Here is a 23,014-nt window from a genome sequence, read left to right as displayed (position 1 = left end):
CAGATAAACCAGGTAGGATGAACACAGTTTTCTAACTTCACTCTGCATGCACCATAGATTGTTTATAAAAAAGCTCTGCACACAAACAATTAAAAAAAGTGACAGTACATTGTAGAATTGTTTGAGGAGGACTCGCTATTGACGAGGACTAATTCTGAAGAGGTCCAGGAGCATTAACACAAGACAAGAGAACGGTACAATCCAAACGGGCAGGTTTACAACGAGCACTGTCCGAGTTAGATCAAATATTGGGTGACTGTGTGTCCGATAATGGGCTCAGTTGCATTTCGTGACATCACTGGAGTGACAGGGCAGCCGCATGTGGGGTGAGGAGGAGGAGGGACGATCTCTCCCTCTCTCTCTCGCTCTCTCCCCCCACAGAAGTTTACTTTGCCCTTTGCGGGAGATGAGTTTCAGCCTCCGCAAAAAAACCCTCCTGAGAGTCGAGCAGCGGGGACGGGGAGGGAGGAAACTGCTGGGAACACGCTGAAATCAGCCGCATTCAAGGATTTATCCGCGGGGCCCTGGACGGTGTCTTGTAGCGGGACTCGGTCGGAGCTCTCCCCGAGCAGCGCGGCTCGCAGCGCGGCTCGCAGCGCAGCGGACCCTCGCAGGGCGACTGGAGGAAACCATATCTGGTCAAAGTATTCGTTGCTGTCACCCGGTGGGACCGTCCGGCTATAAATAGCGCGGGAGGAGGTACGGAAATAAACGCAAAAAAACGCACACTCAAACTAGTGCACATCACATATGTGCGTGCAAATAATGGAGCAGGGAAAGAGTTTGAAAAGGAGAGAAGTTACAAGTCAGTGAGAATGGAGGAGCTCTGTGGAATATCAGGAAAAGTTTTTATTATGTTAATGTTTTCTTTCCTTTTGTTTTCTTGGCTGTTGGAGACGTCCTCTTAAAGTAATGACACAAGACTTAATACAAAAAAACCTGCACAGTTACTTGGAGTCATGCTGGAGTAATGTGTGAATTTTTCTTTAATGACCAATTTGATAATTTCCTATAGTTCATAATTATAATAAATTACTATAATCTGCATTTGCAGACGCTACCAACTTTAGTTCAACTGTAACATCTAATAAAATAGTTGTTTTAGAGGTCAAACATGCCGTAGCTGTAGACAATAGCCTGTCTCCTACGTAGTTCATGGCTGAAGTGCTGTGAGGGGCAGCAGTTGTCCTCAGGCTGTTGCTCTTTGTAAACTTTCATTAGTTGGTTAGTTTACATTTTTTGGTCCAGCATGCATCTCTCTCCAGGAGATGATTCCTCACTCTTTAGTCTTGCAGACCATCTAAAACCTGCATACATGCATCCATTAGTCTATTCATGATCTCTGAGCTGAGTGATGCACCACACGAGCAGCTAACCGGAGACTACGCTCTGATTCAGGCTAAAACATTGTAACACTTTGACCTCTGCAGAATGCACAAGTGGACTAACCTCAGGTCCCAGGCAGCAAGCCGAGCTGCTGGGCCTCTGAAAAGGTAGATGGTGACATACGACTCCACGCTGGTCCTCAAATTGGAGACTTAACAACACAGTGGCCTGTTTTTGATGAGTTTATCGTCCTTGTAAATGAAAAAGAAGGGTTGATTTAAGTTTTCAGAAAATAATATTGAATTAATTAAGTTAAATTCAGTTTTATTTGTGAACAGACTTTATCACAAGGCACTTTTCAGAACTAGAACCGTTTCCAATGAGAAAGCACATGGTGAGTATTGTGGCATCCCGGTCTGTTTGTTTGTTTATTTATTTGTAACCAAGATTACAGAACTATAATGTATTTCTAAGAAACTTGGTAGAAGGATTCAGTTTGGGTCTGAGGAGAACCCATTCAATTTTGGTGCAGATCTGAATTGGGGCTGATCCAGGAAAGATAGTTACGATAATGTTTTTCAAGGTCTTTCTTGTTTTCTTAGAGGATAATCAATGGATGTTGTTCAGGGGACTGATATGATGCAGCTTGACTGAATTTAAGGGGAGGGTTGGGCTATTGATTTAGTTATCTGTGCTAAACTTAAATCTACCCAGTAAGTGGACACCCTTATTACTGTCAGAGCAGAAAACACACACACACACACACACACACACACACACACACATTATGCTGGAGCTTGTCGCTGCCTCTGTTTTATGACATGTGGCTGATGGGGGCAGGACAGTTGCCTCTCAGCTGTTTTCTTCTGTGCCACTTTTGAAACCAGCACAATTCTAACAACTTCAATCCTGCACTTTCAACGGGGCACAGTCCCAGGAAATGAAAGATTATCTGACCCACGCTCCAGCTAAGGATCCCCCTTCAACCCTGCAGTTATCATCTGGTTAGAGTTCCAGGGGATCTTAAGAGGGATCTGGAGTCTGTAGCTTTAATTCAGTTTTATTTTGTGTCGGAATCTATAAAAGACTTACAGTAGTTAAAAGTATACAAATCTTGTCAGGGTCAGTTCAGCTAGTTTAAACTCCTACGGTAACTGTGTTTGACAACGGCTTAGAGACGGCAGCAGTTTTACGTGATCTGTTCATGTGCTGCTCCCATGCAATTTTTGTCATGACGGTGTAAGCTGTTTGGAGACATTTACCAGGGAAGGCGTCCGCTGTGCTCTCACTGTGTTTTATGTGCCAGCTATAAGAGCCACTCGGGAGTTCATTGGGGTTTATGTTTAAATATCAAACCAAAGGATTTACAAAGAAAATCGCTGTTGAAGCAGCTCAACATACACAAGTATAGCTGCGTGTGCAGTCGCCACATTAAACCATGCGCTTGCAAGGTTTTACCCTCATCTGACTGGATGAGTAGTCGTGCATCAGTGTTGCAGTTCGAGGTGACTGCAGGGGTCCTGGTTTAGGGGCCAAGTCAAGTGTTTATGACTTAACAGGGAACATTCAGACTCTGGTCATCTCTGCTTGTTCATCCTCTCTGCCTAGTGAATGTTCTCGGATGAAGCAGGAGCTTGTAAACCTTATAAATACAGACGCAGGTCTGTTAGATATCATCGGGGCAGGTCAGCGTCTTCCAGCAGACTTGCAGCGTTATTTGGAGTTCGGCCCAGTTCTTCATCTTTGGTTTTGGAAACCTGTCTTGTCATGAGCTTAAGAGAACAAAAGAATGGCACGCTTGACCCTACCTTTTAGGAGGGTAGCCAAAACACACTTGCTGACATACTTTAGATCAAAAAGTAAAGTTTGCAGTCACATTTGTGCAGCTCGACTGCTGGATTTCTTGCATGTCAGTTCATTTTTAAACTCCATCTCAAACTTTTTTCTGCCTAATTTGAGTTAATTCTCATCCCGGCATTGGAGGCTCGCTCAAGTTATTATTAGTCTTGTCATGTGGGGATCTGTCAGCGGCAGCTCACAACTCCTTTCAAACCCTGACCCAGAGTTGTAAGAGACCTGGACTCGGGGGCAAGCACGTATGACAAGTGTTTGGTGATGTGACCCACAAATGTTCCGCTGCAGCTCACCCATCATCGATCATCTGGTCCCACGGCCAAAACTCTGTCCTGCCATGTAGAGAGTTACCGTGAGAGGAAAAACGGATCCAGAGTCTCTCCAGCTGAGACAGAACGTAGGAGAAAAAACACATTTCCGCACAAGATATTTGGTTTATCCCGGCTTTGACTTTTAGCCTTTTGTGCAGAGTGCTTGGAGAAGAGAAGCAGAGCTGCATTCTGACACTGCGTCATGGCAGAGGTCAGAAACAGGATATAAAACTGGGAGGAAATAGAGGATTAGTTCAGACGGACAAAATGACAAGGGAACAGGTGCAAATGCGTGCTGGTTCAAGGTTTGTCTGCTGTTATAATCAAATCATATTTTATTTGTTTAGCCCATATTCACAAATCCCAATTTACCTCATAGGGCTTAACAACCTGTAGAAGGAGCGATGTCCTCTGTCCCTGAGCCTCGACTAGAGTGAGGGAAATCTTCCAAAAAATCTTTTAACATGGGGAAGAAAAACGTAGAAACCTCAGGGAGAGTCACAAGTGTTCTTCTCCCAGGACGGACAGAAGTGCAATAGATGTTGTGTCTAACAGATAATAATATTTTAAAAACATTAATGAAAAAAGAGATTAAGGGGGTTCATGGAAGGCAGAGCAGCAATGACAGCTGTAATGATAGAGGTGTGGTCAGTAATAGTAGTATATGTGGGCAGGCATATTGTCTTTGCAAACAATCTAGCTGTAATCATAATCCACGATCATGTGGCCACAGCCATGATCACGTCATGGAAATTGTCCATGTATATACTGTGGTAAAACCCATCAGTGGTCTGTTGAACTAAGGTAAACAGCTGGTTTGTATAATATGGCTTTTCTGCTGTTAGGTACGTCATTGCTGCCTCACCTGACGTAAAGTCTTATAGGCCTATTTCTTCTTTTCAAACACATTTTCACGACACCTTCTACATCATCAACCAAGGTCAGAATAGCCATATGTAAGCTTTTACTGTCTGGCCTTTTTTCAAAGTGAATATTAGAAAAGTTACAACTCTCACAACATAACTTATTAAGTCTTAGTCATTATCGCCTGTGAAAAAGTGTTTATACCTAAATTAAGGCCTCATTGCCAACTCACAACAATCAGACTTTTTCTTGTTTGTTTCTGGTTTGAAAATATAAACCAACTCCAACTCACAAAATCAAAGTATTCATGCATTCATGACCTATTTTGCTTTACCCTAAAGGATAGCATGTGGAGCTGGATCCAATCCCAGCTGCCAATGGGTGAGAGTACATCCTGGACAGGTCACCAGAGTGTTGCTTGACTTGCAGATCAAGATCAAACAACCATTCACTCTCACATTCACACCCACGGTCAGTTTAGAGTCCCTAATATCTGTTTCACACCACAATTTGCCGGTAAACGCAGGTTTTTTAAACTTGGATAAACCTGCTTAAAAAGTCGATTGAGTCCTTTCCTGTTGGCAGAGGAGTTTGGCTTTCTGTTTTTCTTCGTCCGGTGCGTCATGTTCGACGTCACGAACGCACCATAAACTGAGGCGGCCTCTAATCTCGCTGTCCTTCTAAATTACCGTCCTCACCTTGGTGTCATTTCCCATCACTGCCGATTGGAGCCAGAGCTACTGCAGAGTCATTAGACCCGGGAGTGAAGGCCAATTGTATCCATTCTCATTGCAGTCAAAAGGGCTTCATTAACCTAACCTCAATCTGGGTGTCTTGTTTGGACTAAATCAAATTTCAAAAATCTTTCCTCCTGAATGTGATGATGTGTTATCGTAAATTTCAGAACAATAGTGTTACATCATCAACAAAGATAAAGACAAACATAAATGAGTTGATTGGCTGCCTCTCAAACGGTTAGATGACTTATTGTAGCGTTTGTCGTTTGATTCTGAGAGCCGTTAATCTCTCTTCACTCTGCCTCCTCCAGGTCTCGCTCTCTTTCCCAGGAGCGCCGCAGGCACTCGGCTGCCTTCGCTCTCATTTTACCCCTGAGCTGGCAGTTATTGAAGTGACTTTGGTCAAGTTTTTACAGCAAGAAGCAGCAGCACTGACTTGATGCATGATTAGTATATAGCACATCTGCCATTTTGTCCTATGCCAGTCTACAGCCAATATCTCTGACCCTTTAAACACTGTTATTCCACCATTACTCTTTTCTTATTAGCTTTCTCCATCCACAGCCATATTTCTTTGTTAAGACTCCTGATCTACATTTTGTCTGTTCGCGTGGAGGGGTCACTGAGGGCAGGGAAGTGTAGGAATGCCTCTCATATCTCTGGGTGTGTTTGTACAGTGTAAAATTAGCATGGCAGCTCTGAATCTCATATCTCAACACACAGCTCAGAAATCTAAACCTTGCAAAAAAGAAAACATGCCAAGATATCGTGTTGATTTGCCTGAATGCTAATGTGACCACATTTTTACATTTATTAAGAAAACACAAAAATACTATATGCATAAAATAAACAAATGATAAAATCACTACGGATGAAAATAAAAATAAAAGAATAATAAAAGGTTTGCATCCGGTTTAGGGGACAGATCCAGAAAGACTTTAACTTTCTCTAGCATTGTGATATTTTTTTGTTGATTTCTCAGAGAATAATTCATGGATCTCAATGAAACATATCAAGCGTTTAGGGGAATGATATTTATGAGTGCAATTTGGTCCAGATAAAAAAAAAAAGCCAGCTTTAGTGAATTTAATTGTGGTTTCATCAGGGGACTGTTGGGCCTTGGTGGAGTATGTCAAATCCCTTGTCTGTGAACATATACTTGACCTATAAAGCAGTTTCTGGTCCCTGAAAGTCACTCACTGATTTATTGTCAGAAAATCCATGTAATGACAACAGTTTTAACTTTGTGTATGTATGTGTGCCTACATTTCATGTGAATCTGTGTCTCCAGGTGCGCTGTCCATCATGTCGGTGATGAGGAAGGAGATGGAGAAGTACAGGGACATAGACGAGGACGAGCTGCTGAAGAAACTCTCAGAGGAAGAGCTGCAGCGATTAGAGGATGAATTAGAGGAGCTGGACCCTGATGTAAGTTTACAATATTAAGTCCGTAAGAAGCTGTTCCTGTCACTGTGTTGTTGTCAGGGGAGAGTTAAGCCTTAATAGTGATCCCTAAGGTAATATACTTTGCATGATGCAGTCTGTCACAGCAGCTTCGTGTGTTTTCATCTGAATGGTTGTTAGCTGGTCATTTCAGTTTTAAGCCAGTCAAACTGATTCGTGACAAACTGTGTAATGCCCTGGAACACAGGCTGTTATGTAAATAATGGTTTCACTGTGGTACTTCACTGGCAGCTGATGGACAGTGCTTTGAATGCTCTAGATAAAACCAGAGTTTCCAGAGTCAATTTACATGCAGCTTGTTGGCAGCTGGTTTGTCAGTGTTTGTGCTCCATGTGACCTTTTGGCTGGTATAATCAAATAATAATAATCAAATTAAAGATTGTATGTGGGTTCACACAGTATTTTTTACAGTTTAATACAACTGATTATCTAGCATAATGAGATTGTATGAAAAGTTAGACCCACAATCAACTGTCAGTTTTATTGTGGGTCTAACTTTTGTAGAAACTATACATTAGTTTGAGGGTGAACAGGGATTTTACCAGAATCATAACAACTGGACTAATCCAGGAATCCTCTGAATTTTAACATCAAATAGGATTAAAGCAGTTAGGGATTTATACAGCACATACAGGTACTGTATACAGTACAGCTTTATTTTAAACTTTTAGTTTTGGTTAGAAAACCAACCAAGTTTTCATAATCGCTTCTTTGTTTAGGATATTTATTCAGCGAAAATTCTAAATTAAATGGAATACTTTTCGTTTGTGGACTGTTGGTTGGACAAAACTGTGTCAAATTTGGAACTGCAGAATGGCAGCTACATTTTTCTTTGCTGTTTTCTGATAATTTCCCCCAAAATTGTCAAGTGATCCAGATTAGTAAATCCTGAAAATAAAATGCAACTGAATTATATATTTTATAAAGGATATTTGTTTGAGCATGTTCGCCAAAAACACATTCACCTACATGCACATGTTGCAATGTTTCATGTGGTGCTGTAAACTTTCAAAGAAAGTAATTTTTAGTTTTTGTAACAATAATAGTATTCGATTCCTGGAAATCATCCTGCGACCCTCCATCTGTGGCTCACAACCTCCGGGGGGGTCCCGATCCCTAGGAACCACTGATTTACAGCATTAGTCTGTTTTGTATGTGGTGCAGTTCATGGGAGGCCAGGTTAGGGTATCATGGCTGCAGTCATTGTGCTATAGTTGGTACAGTTCACCAGTTGTGACTGTGTTTAGATTCTGTATATTTACTTTCTTCACCATTTGATACTTCTAAAACGTATACCTTCATACCCGCAGTCATGCGTCATGGGTGGAAGTGGTGACAGCAGCTGTAGTAGCCTTCTCATGAATTCTCCAACAGCTCATAAAGAGGCTGGATTCCCCCTCAATGCCAAGGGGATGACTGGTAGGGTATAATCTGCAGGGCTCTGTGTGTGTGTGTGTGTGTGTGTGGGGGTGGGTGGGGGGTGGGGGTGGCAGTGAGTGCGTTTACCTTGTTTGTGCCTGTTTATGAGGGAAACGTGTTACACAACAGTGAAGTGCCCCTTTTCTTTCCCAGCAGGGCTTTACGTCAGTTCCTCTAAGTCTGTGAAAAAGCTTTGTCATGTGGGACAAAAAACACAATGTCTGCCAGCTGCCCTGTGATTGTAGACAGATACATGTTTTATGAAAGATAAAATTGTAAATCACCCAGATAACATTCTGTGGACATATACTGTACTACGTCACAGCTAATGTGCTAGCAGTACAACTGGATCTGTGTACTTCAGACATCGTGGTCACATCCTTGTGGCTCTCACCTGTAATCTGTTTTGGATACAGTTTACAGGTATCCAAAACAGTTTTGGATCCCATCTCTAATGTCCTGTTTTAATCTGGAATAGGATAATGCAAGGGTAGCATTTCAAATTAAATCATAGAAAGTGAAAACCTTGTCATTTTTCACTCCACACAAGCCTGCGCTTAAAGCAGTACTATGTTGCTTTTACTGAGCAACGGCGCCCTCTGCCGCCACACCGTGGTGATGAATTATGTTGGATGTTTTTGCAATTAAATGATTTTCATGTTGAGAAAAGAAAGTCTCTTGACCGTGACTTGACTGTGACTGCGTAGTCCCACTCACTGAACTGAAACATAACTTAACGGTGGATATTACCCTTGTTACCCGGTGTCCTGAACCAGAAGAGTTGCGACTACAACAAATATACCAAACTCTGTTTAGAATAATTCCTGATATTTCAAAAGTTTCCTCACTAATTATCGGAGATAGACTCATAATGACTTCTAAGCCTTTTAAACTTACCTACAGCTCAGCATTATTCTTCAACTTCAGTCAGTGGCACCATCCTCCCTTTTCAAATCAGTGTCCCATCAAACTATTTTTGAAGCTACTATTTTAAGCTAAAAGGTTGCATAGTGTAAGTGTCAGTTTACGGCCCTCAACTTCACTGTTTTCTTGTTACAGTGACTGTATTTTCTGCAATGTGTAGCTGGGTTGCTACACTGATCATAATGTATCTGTCGGTGGTGATGGTGACCAAACCAAATCAAAAAGGAGAGTTAATATTGGATTTATGTTCATCAGGTTTACAGAAAGTCAAAATAAAATGCTCATGTTGCACAGTGTCTGTCGTCTAAATAGCCAACTCTTCACTAACAACCTTCCCATATCAAGGTTTTAGATTGATTTTTTTCTCTTCTGCTGGTTTTGGGGGTTTAAATTACACATTTAAACAGAAAACGTTGTCTTTTTACACATCTGAAAAGTAAGCCCCTGTATCTCAGACCAGTGCTCACACACGTACTGTACTGAAGTCCCAGTCATGTGCTCGCTGCCTCTGTGACGCATTTAGTTGTCATTTACATGACAGCCATTTCTGTGAGGCAGTGTGCCTTGTGTCTAAATGGTGCTGTGTAAATAAACGTGCCTTGTCTATAGATCACCACTGTGGCCTGTGAGAGGAGGAGAGAGATAGAGAGAGGGGAGGGAGGTACAGCAGGGGGTGATATCAGAGGGAGAAAGTAGAAAGAGAAATACAGTTAGAGGGGACAGGAGGATCTCATGCTGGGAGTGAGTGTAAGAGGCCTGTTATCTGTAGCTGATAAAACTGTGACATAAAAAGCTTGGCAGTGGTGGTGTTGATATACCCTTGGCTTTTCTATAAATACTACTGTAAGTCACGTGAACACAGGGGGAGCAGGTTTATTCTACTTCTATAGACTTTGTAAAAAGGCAGTTTGAAATTTAATAAATTGAAAATTGTCAGCTGTATTGTAATGATTATCCTTTTGGAAGCTTCTGGTTAAAGGAGGGAGACTGACGGCAGATGAATTAAGAGCGAGAGGCAAATGAAAGAGACATGGAGTCATGAGGACAGAGAGAGGAGTCTCTGAGTGCTGAGGGGACAGATAAGATATGAAGCTTTAAGTGGCACTTCTAAAGAGCTGGCTTTTAAATGTGGCTTTGGAGTGAAAATAACTTGGTATGCACCAAAGCTCTGGGAAACGTCTTGGTCCTGTGTTGGAATAGAGATGTGGGAGTTACATTAACCAGAGCAGAGATACTGCAGCATTATCTCTATATCACTCTGTTGTATACTTTGATGCTCTCTGTTGTATTTTTGTTAAAATATCTTAAATCCTTAAAAATGTAATGAGAGTAAGACCATATCAATGTTGGACATACAATAGTACTGTTAATGAATACCTGCTAAATGTATTAAGAATTAGCGTTTACTCTCCCATTGGGGGTACATGCTTTTAAGGTATATTTTAATCTTACTAATTACCAACACCAAGGAGGTTACGTTTTCACCACTGACCATTTTCTGGTTTGTTGCTGAACGGATTATCATGAAACTTGAGGGAAGGATGCATCGTGGGTTGGGAAAGAATCCATTAAACTTTGGTGCGGATCCGGATCAGGGGACGAACCCAGGGCTTTTTTCTTTTTCACTTTATTTAACATTGTGACATAGGGTGTTTTCAACATGTTTGTGAATTTCTTTTGAAATAATGCAGAGATCTTTGTTGAAAAAAATCACACATCTGTAGAGTGTGAATATCTATGAACCTGTGAAATTTGGTTTAGATCTGGATGATGATTTGGATTTTGTGTGTCAAAATAAGGACTTTTAAGGGGGGGGGGGATTTTTATTCAGTTAATGTGCAGTAACAAACATTTATTTCAGCTGTATCAGAGAATGGGTATTTTGTCTGTGTTAATGTAAACAGTTTGCACAATATTTCTGTGTCCATGGTTTATGTATCTGATGTCAATGTGCAGTATGGTGAATAAGTGGCCTAATCAGCCTTGGCGGAGGTATGCAGTGGCAGGGTGCCCTCCAGTTACTAATAAACTCCGCATTTATCTTATTTAATTATTTATTTTATAAACTTATTGTCATAGAGAATTGGCAAAATATAGAGAGAACACATTAGATCATATTGCATCATGTCATTTTTCATATCATTATTCAAGATTACTGTTTCAGAGTAACGTTGCGTAGCGAGGAAGAAATACTGCACTAATTTGACCTTTAATGTTTCGCATTAAAGTTGCAAAGTATTGGATTTAACTACGATGATTAGAAGAAATAAGTGAGACAATAGAAAACAAATTCATGTGCCAGTCCTTTAAATTATATAAATTCCTGTGCTGGTCTAGAACGCGTTGTTGCCGGCTGGGATGCGGCAGAAGGACCAGACTAAGAAAGCTCCGACGGGGACGTTTCAGAGAGATGACCTCCTGGCCCATCTGGAGAAACAGGCCAAAGAGCATCCTGACACAGAAGACCCGGTTCCCTTCACAGGGGAGAAGAGAGGTGAGAAGTGTCTCCTAATGAATCTACTTAGATAAAGAGGTGGTTTAAAAAGCACTGTTGATATAAAGTGAACATATGACAAGAAGTGTCAACACTGTTTGGGTCCTTTTGAATATTGAATATGTATGAGTTTATATCTGAGTTATATGACTCTCTACTCTTTCAGATGTAGTATAGGCGCAAAACAAAGTCATGAATAGATAGTGAATCCAAAGTATCTTTGAGCAATCAGAGGTGAGTGATGGATGGTGAGAGATACCAGTCGTGTGAAACTAGAAGGTGTCACTGCTGTCACTCCCATCATCATCATCCTCTTTGCTGCAGAGGAGGAAAGTGAATTAGTGATGTCCTCTTCTTGCTCAGCAGCTGTAACTTTACTACCAGTGACCAAGGTATTCAAGTACATCTTCGTCTTATGCTTCAGCCAATAAGCAGCAAATTGAATCATATGAACGGTGTGGACATTTGCAAATCTCTCTGCGACCACTCGGTAACAACTGCATGTTTTCGTTTTGCAGCTGCCCTCTTGCTCACCCAGTTTGCTTCTAGCTACTCACTTTCAGAGTCCGACCGATTTATTGGTTGGCAGATAAAAATCTGTCAATATGAACCTTTCACAAATGTATCGGTACCTGCGTTCATGTTTGCCAAATATGCACCGATATCAAAACTTTAATCTCACAGAATAATAAATGCAGACCTGTGAAAAGCGTTCATGGCCACATTCAAGTCAGAATTACGACTGGTACCTGATGGGGCCGGATAACTTGCAATGTTCCACTCATCTTCAACCTGAGCAGAGGTTCAAGGACATGGGACCTTCAATAACATGGGAACATAAATTGTCTCCAGCAAACACTATAATATTACAATTATGCAAAACGCCATCAGCTCAGGTTAAGGTGCTCGTGATACTGGTCTTATGAGGTTTTATGTGCATTAAAACTGTGTAATAATCATGTTGTAGGAAAAGCCTTTGTGCCTAAAAAGAGGGTGGACCCCATCTTAGAGAACGTGACTCTGGAGCCAGAGCTAGAAGAAGCTCTAGCGAGTGCTACTGATGCTGAACTGTGTGATATTGCAGGTAAGACACACACACACACACACACACACACACACACACACGCGCACGGCCACACACACCTCCATACACATCTCCTCACAGAGTCCTATATTTAGGCTTGTAGATTTATAAGGTCATTTTTACCTTATACATATTCCATGCACCAAAAATATGGGACCGGTTTTAGTTTTTCCTGTTTCATCTGTTTTCTAAAGTTTAATGTTTAAAATACAAAACTCTAAACCTCCTAAAAAATTAACTTATTAATTAAAAAGAGTGTCTGAATGAGACTTTGAATAAACTTTACTTGTAGAGTTGAATTTGCTGAAATGCAGGTTGAATCTTGTTCGTCAATAATCGGTGTGATCACATCTTTTCACTTTTAACCAGCCCCTTTTTAATCCACTTTTCCTCCATCTAACTCTTCTCCATCCCCTCTAGTACTCCTCCCACCTCCCCTCCACCCTTTCCCTTCATCTCTCCATCAGTCCCTCCATCTTTTCCACCTCCTCCATCCCTGCCGGATCTCTTTGTTTGCTAGCTGAACACCACTCGGGGTATATCTGTAGACCGCACAAAGCATTTGCATGGGGTGATCCTATAGTCCGCTGTTATGTTCATGTTGACAGCTTGTGTAGAGCCTGTGTAACACATTGAAGGCAGTGTTCATTACTACTATGGTAAATATTTTGCTGCATGTACAAACTTCTGTCTGTTGCCATAACATGTCTATGAAAGACAATGTGCATTAAATGTCATCATGACGAATCACTTTGTGTTAAAGGTGCTGAGGTCTCTATAACCTTTGACATAGCTTTTGACCATCACATTCCAGTATTATTTAACATTTAAAATCAAGAATAATGATAAAAAAAATATCATGTTTTAAGTCAGTTAAGATATAATTATTTTAGTTGAACTATATTAGATAAATACCAAGGAGGTAATGCTTTGCCCCTGTCTGTTCATTTGTTTGTTGTTTGGTTGGATTGTCAGAAGGATTACACAAAAACTACTAAATGGTTTCACATTTAGTATTTTAGGAGCAAGAAAAGTATCTGGGGTGGTTGAGGGTAACATGACAAGTTGTCATATAGAGAGCAGTAGCCAGCCAACAGAGACCAGGACCTCAGCTACGGCAGATACGCCACAGCTGGTACATGTGTATTATCAATTCAACTTCTGCACCTCAAACCTCACATCATACGACCGCATGATTGGTTTATTTGATAGACAGTGTCCGATTTTACTTGCTTGTGATGCTGCAATTGCTTTTAGCATGGTGGTCACTGTATGGATGTAAGACAAATCTGTTGACTCTTTTTTCACTTCATCCTTCTTCTGTCTTCCAGCCATTCTGGGTATGCACACCCTGATGAGTAACCAGCAGTACTACGAAGCCCTGGCCAGCAGCACCATTGTCAACAAGCAAGGCCTCAACAGTACATAAAGACACACAGACACACACAAACACACATGAAATCTGCCAGCGCTACCAGCTTTCTTCACTTGCTTCAAACACAGCCTCATCTGGTGGGTTTTCCAAAGAAACAAGTCAAAGTAGCCTGAAACGCAGCAGATCACTCGGCTGGTTAGAAGGAAATATCACCTCATTGTGGAAAAATGCTGAAGTTGGATTTGACTTGGGTTAGAGTCAAGTGAAATGATATCATCTTGGCAGAAAGTTGGTTTGTTTTACCAAACATAATAGGCTCACTCTTTCTTTGTGTTGCACTTCTTCCATGCACAAATACAGTTACACACATCAAAACCGAGTAAATAAGCAGATACAGCCAAGTTTGTATTGAGACATTGTCCTAAAGACCCCCCAGGAATATCACTGATGATTCACCTGTACATACTTTTTACACTACACATTAAGTTAATACAAATTCAGGAATTAATAATAAATAAATTCAATTCAATTAACTGAAATTTAAATTTAAAAAAATGTATAAAATCATATGTATTGTATTATATTACTTAATTGAATTCACATGATTACAATGTATCCAATTAACTTAACAAACATAATTAACAAAATAAATTATGGCTTTGGGTTAGACATCTTAACTTAACTTAACTAATCTTAAAAATCAGAAGTTGCCAATCACACAGGCGTGATCAAATCATTGGCTGGTTTAAGACGTCACAAGCCACATGTAATAAATAAAACAAAATGGCATGGGATCCTTTTAAAAATGGTCAGCATGTGTAAAATATATGTGAAATACATGACACATAATAACTGGATTGAAATATGCAGAACCATGGTTTGTGTTGTTGGGCTTTGTTCAGACATTCAGCTGATGCTGTTTATGGTGTTCAGTGAACTACATGTAGACATCGGGGAAAGGACTATATGCTTTTTTTTTACTGGGTCCACAAAAAGAGTGTGTTCTGTAATTCTGCTGTGTCCAAGGTGTGATCCAGTGCACTCAGTATAAACCAGTCCCTGATGAGGAGCCCAACTCCACTGACGTAGAAGACACCCTGCTGAGATTAAAGAGGAACGACCCTGACCTAGTTGAAGTCAACCTGAACAACATCAGGGTAAGAGCGTGTGTGTGTTTGTGTAAATATTATGTTGAGGATAACAAGGTCTAATATGAGGTTGTATATCCAAACTCTATATATATTCTATATTTCATGTATTATATAAACTATTTTCGATTTAATGATTTTATAGAATTGATATACAACCATTTTTTTATAATTATTTTGCAATCTGAACTTTAGTGCATAAATTAATTTATAATAATGAAACACAACATTTTATTCTATAAAATATGTGCGCCATTTCATGAAAAGTGTTGCTATATTATGACAAATTGTATGTGAAGACCATACATTCTATTGAAGGATAGATCATAAATGAGTCATAGAGCTTTGGTTCAGCTGTAATGTTTCACTGGTATTTCCTTCTGTTCACAGAACATCCCCATCCCGACTCTGAAGGCGTACGCTGAGGCCCTGATGAAGAACACTGTGGTGGAGAGGTTCAGTATCGTAGGAACCAGGAGCAATGACCCCGTAGCATTTGTAAGTTATAGCTGTAACATTCTTATCTCCCAGTAGGTGTTATACTGCTATAACACTAAGTCTGTCTTTTACCAAAAAAAGTGTCTGACAGTCTATACTTAATGCAAATCCTTTTAGCCTTCAAAACGTTGCTTGGCCCAAGCAGCCTTCCTGTGTTTGTTATTGTGATAATGACATATATATATTGTATAAATGACCATATTTTCATCAGCTAGTGCAGTGCCCGTTGTAAACCTGCCTGTTTGCTTGGCCTGTGGTAATGCTCCGGAGCCTTGTCTTTAGTGCTCACTAAGGGATAACAAAACAGGCCACCAATATACTGTAACAGAATTTTATATATACTGTCTATGGAGCAGAGTGAAGTAAAAAAACAACAACTTTGTGTTCATCCTACCCGGTTTACCTGCATTGAAGATGTTACAGTCAATGTATTCAATTAAATCAAACGGAATTGGCTTTATCACATGCATGTTGCTTATATGTGTTTGAATTATTTACTCTATTCATACATATCATGTTGGCTATTTCAACATAAAAGCTCTGTGATTCAGCTCAATATAAAGCATTGCAGCAATAAATTGTTGTGCTTTTACTTTGTAAACAAAGAGGAAGTGATTCTATGAATGTTGGTGCCATGACAGAGATCAGCACCTGTGAATCCTGTGACTGTGTGCCAGTCAGATATGGTGAAATAAAAATAATGAAATTATCAAAATGATCAGGTGGCGATTTCAACCCGTGGTTTGATCCAGTTGTCGAACAGTGGAACGTAGAAGACATGTTCAATTCAACACAGCCCCGCCCCACTGACCGCCACTGAGCCTGTTCATTCAGATTTGATTAATATTACATTAACAATTCACATGCAAAATCTGAAGCTGATAAGATGAACAGTTTGCGAGATATCAGTTCCACAGACAGAGCCCTAACCCTAACCCAAAGACTAGTTTGTGGAATTAGTAGGTAGATGGGTTACAATATAAGTGAGGTTAAATCTTCCTAATAACTTGTGTTGCATATAATCACATTACCATTTACTAACTAATAAAATATATTCATGAAAATCATGTAGTGTCATAGAGACCATTCATGCTGATTATCCCTTATTTCAGTGACCCAGTAGCAGGATTTTAGAAAAATGGCTGCGACGCAATGAGCTGCTTAAGGTTTGTAATGTGTTGTGGTGTGTTTCTTCAGGCCCTGGCAGAGATGTTGAGGGTGAACACGACACTGAAGAGCCTCAACGTCGAGTCCAACTTCATCACGGGGACTGGAATCCTTTTCCTCATAGGGTCACTGCAGTATAACACCACGCTACAGGAGCTCAAGATAGACAATCAGGTACCAACACACCACTCACTTGCATAGAGTACATGCAGACTCCTACACACTAACCATGTAGAGAAATGTGTGTGTGGGTGTGTGCCAGGTCGTGTACACAGACCATCTTTGCCACTTCAGTCTAATGCGCCTAGATTTCATAGTGATGTGTCATAGTGCAGAGTCGTAAATCTGTGACTCACTGCTCGCCCATTAGTTCAACTTGTTAAATGATTCACAGATGTTTTATCTTGCCACTTTCTCTTGCGTGTCATTAACTTCATTTGGCTCCATGGTTCGATTGGTTGAAATGATACAAAACCGAAATTTTAAAAAGCATGTTACCCCCCCACTGCTTCATCCTCTGTTATCACATCACTCTGTTATCTGAAGTGGTGCTAGCATTCACTGAAGTGGTGCTAGCATTCATTGTCTCCTCCAGCTCTCTACCACAAATCCCCTTTTTTCCCCACCACTATTCATCCATCTATTCCTGTCTTTCCTGCTCCATCCATCCCACACTTTCTCCAAACTCCAGAGCCAGCCGTTAGGCAACAAAGTGGAGATGGAGATAGCCAGCATGCTGGAGAAAAACACCACGCTGTTGAAGTTTGGTTACCATTTCACCCAGCAGGGCCCGCGCCTCCGAGGCTCCAACGCCATGATGAACAACAACGACCTGGGTTAGTCACAAACACACAAACACACACACACACACACACTTGATGGAGACGATGCAGCCCTGAGCCTTGAAACCAGGCACATGAACACATACCAACAGATCTGGGAACATGACAAAAGTCCTTTGGCCTGACTCAAACGGATAACATTTCAAGTACAAACTGTATTTGATGACCGATTCACCTCACCGTGCTTTAGTCAATTACATAACTCGTACACAGTGTTCTGGCAGCGCTAGAGTTGTTATGTGCATCAGCGCTGACACTCTATCTTCACTACATCTCCTTGAGTTCTACTTTAATCAGACTCGAATACAAGTATTAGGGTGATATCATCAGCTAAAAAGCCCCAGCCAATCAAAACAGTACCTTCCTGAGTGATGACATCAGCACTAAGAAAAGACTGTTTGCATGAGAGAGAGGAAAAAATGAAACACAGTGGAGCAAATGATTCTTGCACATGGAACAAGATATTTCAGTTTTTGACCTTTCTTATTAGGCAAGATTATTTATTAAACAAAGGAGTTGAGTTAGTTAGTATGTATTGGTTGGTATTGTGTTAGATTGCAAGGATGCTGCACCAATAGTGTTTTGAACAGAATATCCTCAGAAGCTGTTTTTCAATGAAGACCAGGAAATGTCCGGAAAATTGGGTATTTTCCAGGGTTTGCCTTTTAATATTTGAAAAACGCAGCAGGAGGTTGTCTGGGTCAGACGCGGTCACAACAACAGGAAAATGTCCTGAATATTCAGGTGCCTGGCTACATCATGCAGGAGGCAGGACATGACATATAAACTCTGCTGAGGAAAGCACAGCGTTTTCGCTTACTGGCGTTGGCCCTCATCGCTAAAAGCTCTCAAATCTCGTTGTCTTTCCAACTTCACATCTTCGTTGGCATCTTAGATGTGTGTGGCACCTCTTTTTCTTAATGAGATATTTGTATTCTTGCAGTTTTGTTCAGCTTTGCGTTCTTTACATGTTAGAAACATCATCAACATGCCCAAGTGCTCGCTGTGAATTTTAGACGTTTTACACGTATTTCTTTATTTTTCAGGGACAGTGCATATTAACAACATTTCTGAAAATATGCCAGTTTGCCACAGAGGCAAATTTTCATCTGTAGTCCCTGGGCAAGCAATAAAAGCGCATACTTATACATATTTGTGTGTTTTTATTTGCTCTTCACAACCAGTTTCAGATTAAAGAGTGAGGATGCGTTTGTCCTTCTTCTCCTCAACTACAGGATCAGGATTAAACTGGGAATTAATATCACATTTGGGTTCAGATTATGTTTTTGTGAGTTCCTGATATTTTCATAGTCTGCTTGTATTGTGTCTCAAACCATTGAAAAGCTGCATGGAAGTGTCATAATGTGTCATGGTTTTCCCTCCCCCTCGTCATCTTTAAGCCCGGGTTGTCAGGTCCGAGTCGGACGGCTCCTTCACCCTCACTCTGTCTGTTCCTGAGCTGGAGAGGGCCTTTGGGAAAAAGTTCAAGTGCAAGACTAAGTATTGAAAGACAAGAAAAAAAAGAAGAAACCTTTTGAAACACAAACACGGCACCTTTTGACTGCTCTGCCTCGCCTCTCTTCTGCCAACATCTCCTGGTTGTTTTTCAAACCACCAGAGCTGCTGCCACCTCCTCTCATGCTCCTCTGAGGGATTCTGCTGCTTCTGCACAGCACCTATCATCACCTTCCTTCTTTCCTCTTCTGGTCATCTCTTTGCAATGACACACTGCCTCCCGTGTTTCAGCTGTCGGAATGATACGATTTGTTGCCAAAGGTTTCCAAGAAAGTGTAAGAACGTCTGATCAAAAAGGAAAGAATATTTAATGTTAATTAAGGTTTGAGCCTTGACCTTCCGTCCATCTGTTCTTCTGAGAAGAACACCTTCACAGTACCTTTCAAATTTGGTGCAAACATTTACTTGGACTCAAGGATGAACTGATTAGAATGTGGTGGTCAAAGGTCACTGAGGCCTTTTAATTTCTTGCCTTTTGAAAGCGATATCTCAAGAACACACTGAGGGAATTTCTTCAAAGGTCAAGATCACCGTGACCTCACAAAGACCTTTTTTTCGCCCTGTGAACACGTTATCTTAAGTACACTCTAAGATTATCCTTTCAAATTTGGCACAAATATTTACATAAACTCACAGATTAACTGAATCTGTGTGGTCAAAGGTCATAAGATCAAGGTGACCACACAAAACACGTTTTTGGCCTCTTGAACATGATATGCCAAGTCTGCCTTTAGGGAATTTCTTTACATTTTAACCCGTTGTCACTTGGACTCAAAGATTAACTGATTAGCTTTCAAGTCAAAGGTCAAAGGTTACCTCGTATTATTGTGAATGCAATGAAACTGCACTGGTGGGCGGAGAGTTAAAACAACAGCGTGGCTTTTCTAGTTGTTCCTGCACTGTCAGGAGAAATTCTTCTTCCTCTGCTCGGCCTCTTTGCTCTGCTCTTCTCTTCTTATAAATCCTCTTATCAAAAGATGGATTACCTACTTGGCAAACAGGGAAAATGAGGCAAGTGCCACCAGGCCCCAAACCATGGATGATGGATTATTTAATTGGCCAATCAGGCAAAAACCAGAGTGGATTAATCCAGCACTACTCTTATTACCTTCCAGCCTATGGCTCTTGCTCTTCTTTCCATTCAGCAGCTCTTGCCAAAGCCATTTCCTTTTGCAGCCACTTGTAAAACTTTGATCCCTTTGTTCTGCTTCCTGAACATTTTCAGTTGCCTCTTCTCTACTTTAGTTAAAGATAATGATGATAAATCCTCTTGGTTTGTTTTTCTAATTATGTCTCCCTTTCTTCCTCCTCTCCTCTCTTTCCTCTCCCTCCTTTGTTCTCTCTCTTCCCTTATGTGTTCCTCCATCCCTCTCTCCATCTGTAGTAAGAAAGAGAAGGCTGGAGGGAGGACCCATCTTCCCTAAGTGTCGGACGAATGTGTAGAAACCAGGGTTACCTTCAATCCCCATGTTCCCTCCTTGACCCCCGTCACCTTTCCGGTGCCTCGTCTCGTAAACAACCTCTGACGACCCTTCAGAAGACCACGACCCCCACGCCGGGTTCAGTTTAGGGTTGGGAGAAAATCTCTTACTGACAGTTTTAGTAGATATTAGAGGATCCAATGGGATTAATCAGCATTGTCCTTATGAGCTTTCGGTGCATGCTAAAAAGAGTAATATTATCTTGTTCTCTGAATTTTGTATTTTGACTCTGGTTTTAGTCTTGGACAACAACATCTACAGCTATTTGTATGAACTTGATCTCATCTTGAATCCTTAAGTATCTTATGAAGTGTCTAGATTTCATATTGAAGGGCTGGAGGTCTGGTTTTTAATGCGCATCCATTTGAGAGTTGATGGGCCTATTTCACAAGCCTTGTTCCAATTGAGCTTAATCAATTATATTATTATTATCAATGTGCTGTAAATGATTTGTACGGTCATCACTGTTGTTCCCAACAGTTTCTGGTGTCTTGCTTCAACGTCAGCATATACATACAAGGTATTTTCTACCAACTTTACACAAAAGCCAATGTCCTTTTTTAGTTTGACAGACAAAACTGAAAAAAAAAACTACAGGAAAACTATAATGTCACACTTTGACCCTGTCGTGACAGTTTGACGTTACAGCCGTTTTCCCTACTCTGTTTGAAACTGTATTTTAGTGACTCATGTCCTCAGACCTTCAGTTATAGACAGATTTGTAAACCTGTGAGATTGTTTCTATATACGGATTATATTTATTTCTAACAGACCTGGGAAAGAGTCAGTATCTATTCAAATACTTGGCATTAATTGGATCCATTGTGCTGGATTGTATAATAAAAACATTTTGCTGTAAAACAAAATGTGAATTTTACACGGTTACATTATCTAGCATTTATATTAGCAGGCTCTACAGAGGGATCCTATTGGCTGTGAATGACAACTGCCAATTCAAGTTTTGTTTACTGAAATTGGATATTCTATGAACCCACTATAAAATATTCTACAAACGACATCTTGTGATATTGAGGTAATTGTGGACGTTTTGACTATGTACCAACTCGTACAGTATTCGAATGGATTTCTGCTGCACTTTAAACCAGGTCTGCTTTGTTGACTGTGTTTGTTTGTTTGTTTTTATTTACTGGAGCTAAAAAAAAAAAAAAGGTGTGCCTTAACATGAAATGATTGGTACTGTTGACTCACTGTTTATTACGAGTTTCACATTAACGTCTCAGTCGAGGTTCGGATTATTTCATGAGTGGATATTTAGACAGATTTAAAAACACAGGGAACCTCTAATGTCTTTACAGCTGTCAGATTACCAAATCCACAGCCAACTATGATAAATGCTGCTGTTTATCTGGTAACAATTCATTTGATTTCTTTTAATTTTAGACTCAACAGCACAATGAGAAAAAAAAAAGAGGAACTAGAGCAATAATGTCGCTTTTTCCAGAAATGGTCTGCACACTGTTGAGATGAGATTTGTCCGTCTCTCCTACCAACAACTGCACCTGACGCGGACTCTCAGAGATTAAAAACAGTCCGCTAACCCACTTAATGTCACCACTACTTTGTTCCTGTTTCGTCGGTGCTGTGGGTGTTGTGTTGTAAACATTTTAAGACAGTATCTGAATGCTGAAAGGCAGCGAGGACTGGGCCCCTGCCACTCTTTTCTTCTGTCTGGTGTTCTCTGATATTTTAGTGCTTGACTCTTGTGTTTTGTTTGATGGTTCACTTCTTTTTTTTTGGGTTGAATTTTTGATTAGGGGAAAAATAAAGCTTGAAAATACAAATCCGACAATGTTCATGTGCTTAAACTTTATTGGCATTTAGCTGGATGTTATAGAGTGCAATGTTCTTCGATTTAGAGACAACAGTGACACGCAGTGGCTAAATGGAAGAAATACACCACAACAGCATAGAGAGTCCATCTTTCTCTACCACATAGTGCCCTCATCATGCAAAGAATTGTACTGCATTATATATTATATATTTTATTAACCTGTAATGATGGTTGTCCCGTTTCCTTGTCATTGTTCAGATTTCACCTGAGAGACAGAATAATATGAATCTTGTTCCCAGTGAAGAGTTTTTCTCTTTCAATGAACGAGATATATGTTTTTTAAAATTATTTATGTCCAGGTCAAACTCAGAGGTCATCGATTAGTAATGTTAAGACTGGATTTGTCCAGCAACATTTTATCTACAGAACTAGATCATAGACTGTATAGATGTAGTCTATGGACAAGGTCATAACTGTAGGTATGATGTTAATGAAAGCCAAAATATGAAGCAATGAAATATTAATTATTGTAACTTATTAACTGTTATACATGTTTTCTTCTGCATTTGTTTGTTAGCACGGAACTTGGTGGAAGGATATGGTATGGGTCAAGAGAGAACCCATTAAACCCATTTCGGTGTGGAATCGGATCAGGGGCCTGATGCAGGAATTTTTGCTTTTGTTTCACATTAACATTGCGAGGTAGGATGATTTTCAAC

General features: G+C 40.4%; 1 protein-coding gene across 5 annotated transcripts; it reads left to right on the top strand.

The window, feature by feature from the left end:
- Positions 1–350: 350 nt before the first annotated feature.
- On the top strand, positions 351–22,310 carry tmod1 (tropomodulin 1). Of its 5 annotated transcripts, none has more exons than XM_035167506.2 (11): positions 353–699; positions 6,384–6,520; positions 11,237–11,393; positions 12,361–12,477; positions 13,809–13,898; positions 14,879–15,009; positions 15,391–15,498; positions 16,696–16,839; positions 17,357–17,501; positions 18,908–19,007; positions 20,407–22,310. In XM_035167506.2, exons 2-11 carry the CDS (start codon positions 6,398–6,400, stop codon positions 20,444–20,446), a joined length of 1,155 nt encoding a protein of 384 aa, XP_035023397.1. In that variant the 5' UTR covers positions 353–699; positions 6,384–6,397; the 3' UTR covers positions 20,447–22,310. The 5 variants fall into 5 exon arrangements, with proteins under 5 accessions (XP_035023432.1, XP_035023397.1, XP_035023422.1 ...); XM_035167522.2 differs by lacking the exon at positions 353–699 and adding an exon at positions 708–909; XM_035167514.2 differs by lacking the exon at positions 353–699 and adding an exon at positions 939–1,720.
- Positions 22,311–23,014: the final 704 nt, after the last annotated feature.

The sequence above is a fragment of the Hippoglossus stenolepis genome, chromosome 2 (genome assembly GCF_022539355.2).
Source record: "Hippoglossus stenolepis isolate QCI-W04-F060 chromosome 2, HSTE1.2, whole genome shotgun sequence".
NCBI lineage: Eukaryota > Metazoa > Chordata > Actinopteri > Pleuronectiformes > Pleuronectidae > Hippoglossus > Hippoglossus stenolepis.
The sequence above is the reverse complement of the archived record's forward strand: the minus strand, read 5'-3'. Positions and strand labels throughout refer to the sequence as shown.

Excerpts from the sequence above, each read along its gene's own strand:
- tmod1 (XM_035167506.2), top strand. The coding sequence starts at position 6,398 with ATGTCGGTGATGAGGAAGGAGATGGAGAAGTACAGGGACATAGACGAG. Across the intron at positions 15,499-16,695 it reads GCAATGACCCCGTAGCATTT|GCCCTGGCAGAGATGTTGAG; the intron begins GTAAGTTATAGC and ends GTGTTTCTTCAG. Across the intron at positions 19,008-20,406 it reads AAGTTCAAGTGCAAGACTAA|TAAGAAAGAGAAGGCTGGAG; the intron begins GTATTGAAAGAC and ends CTCCATCTGTAG.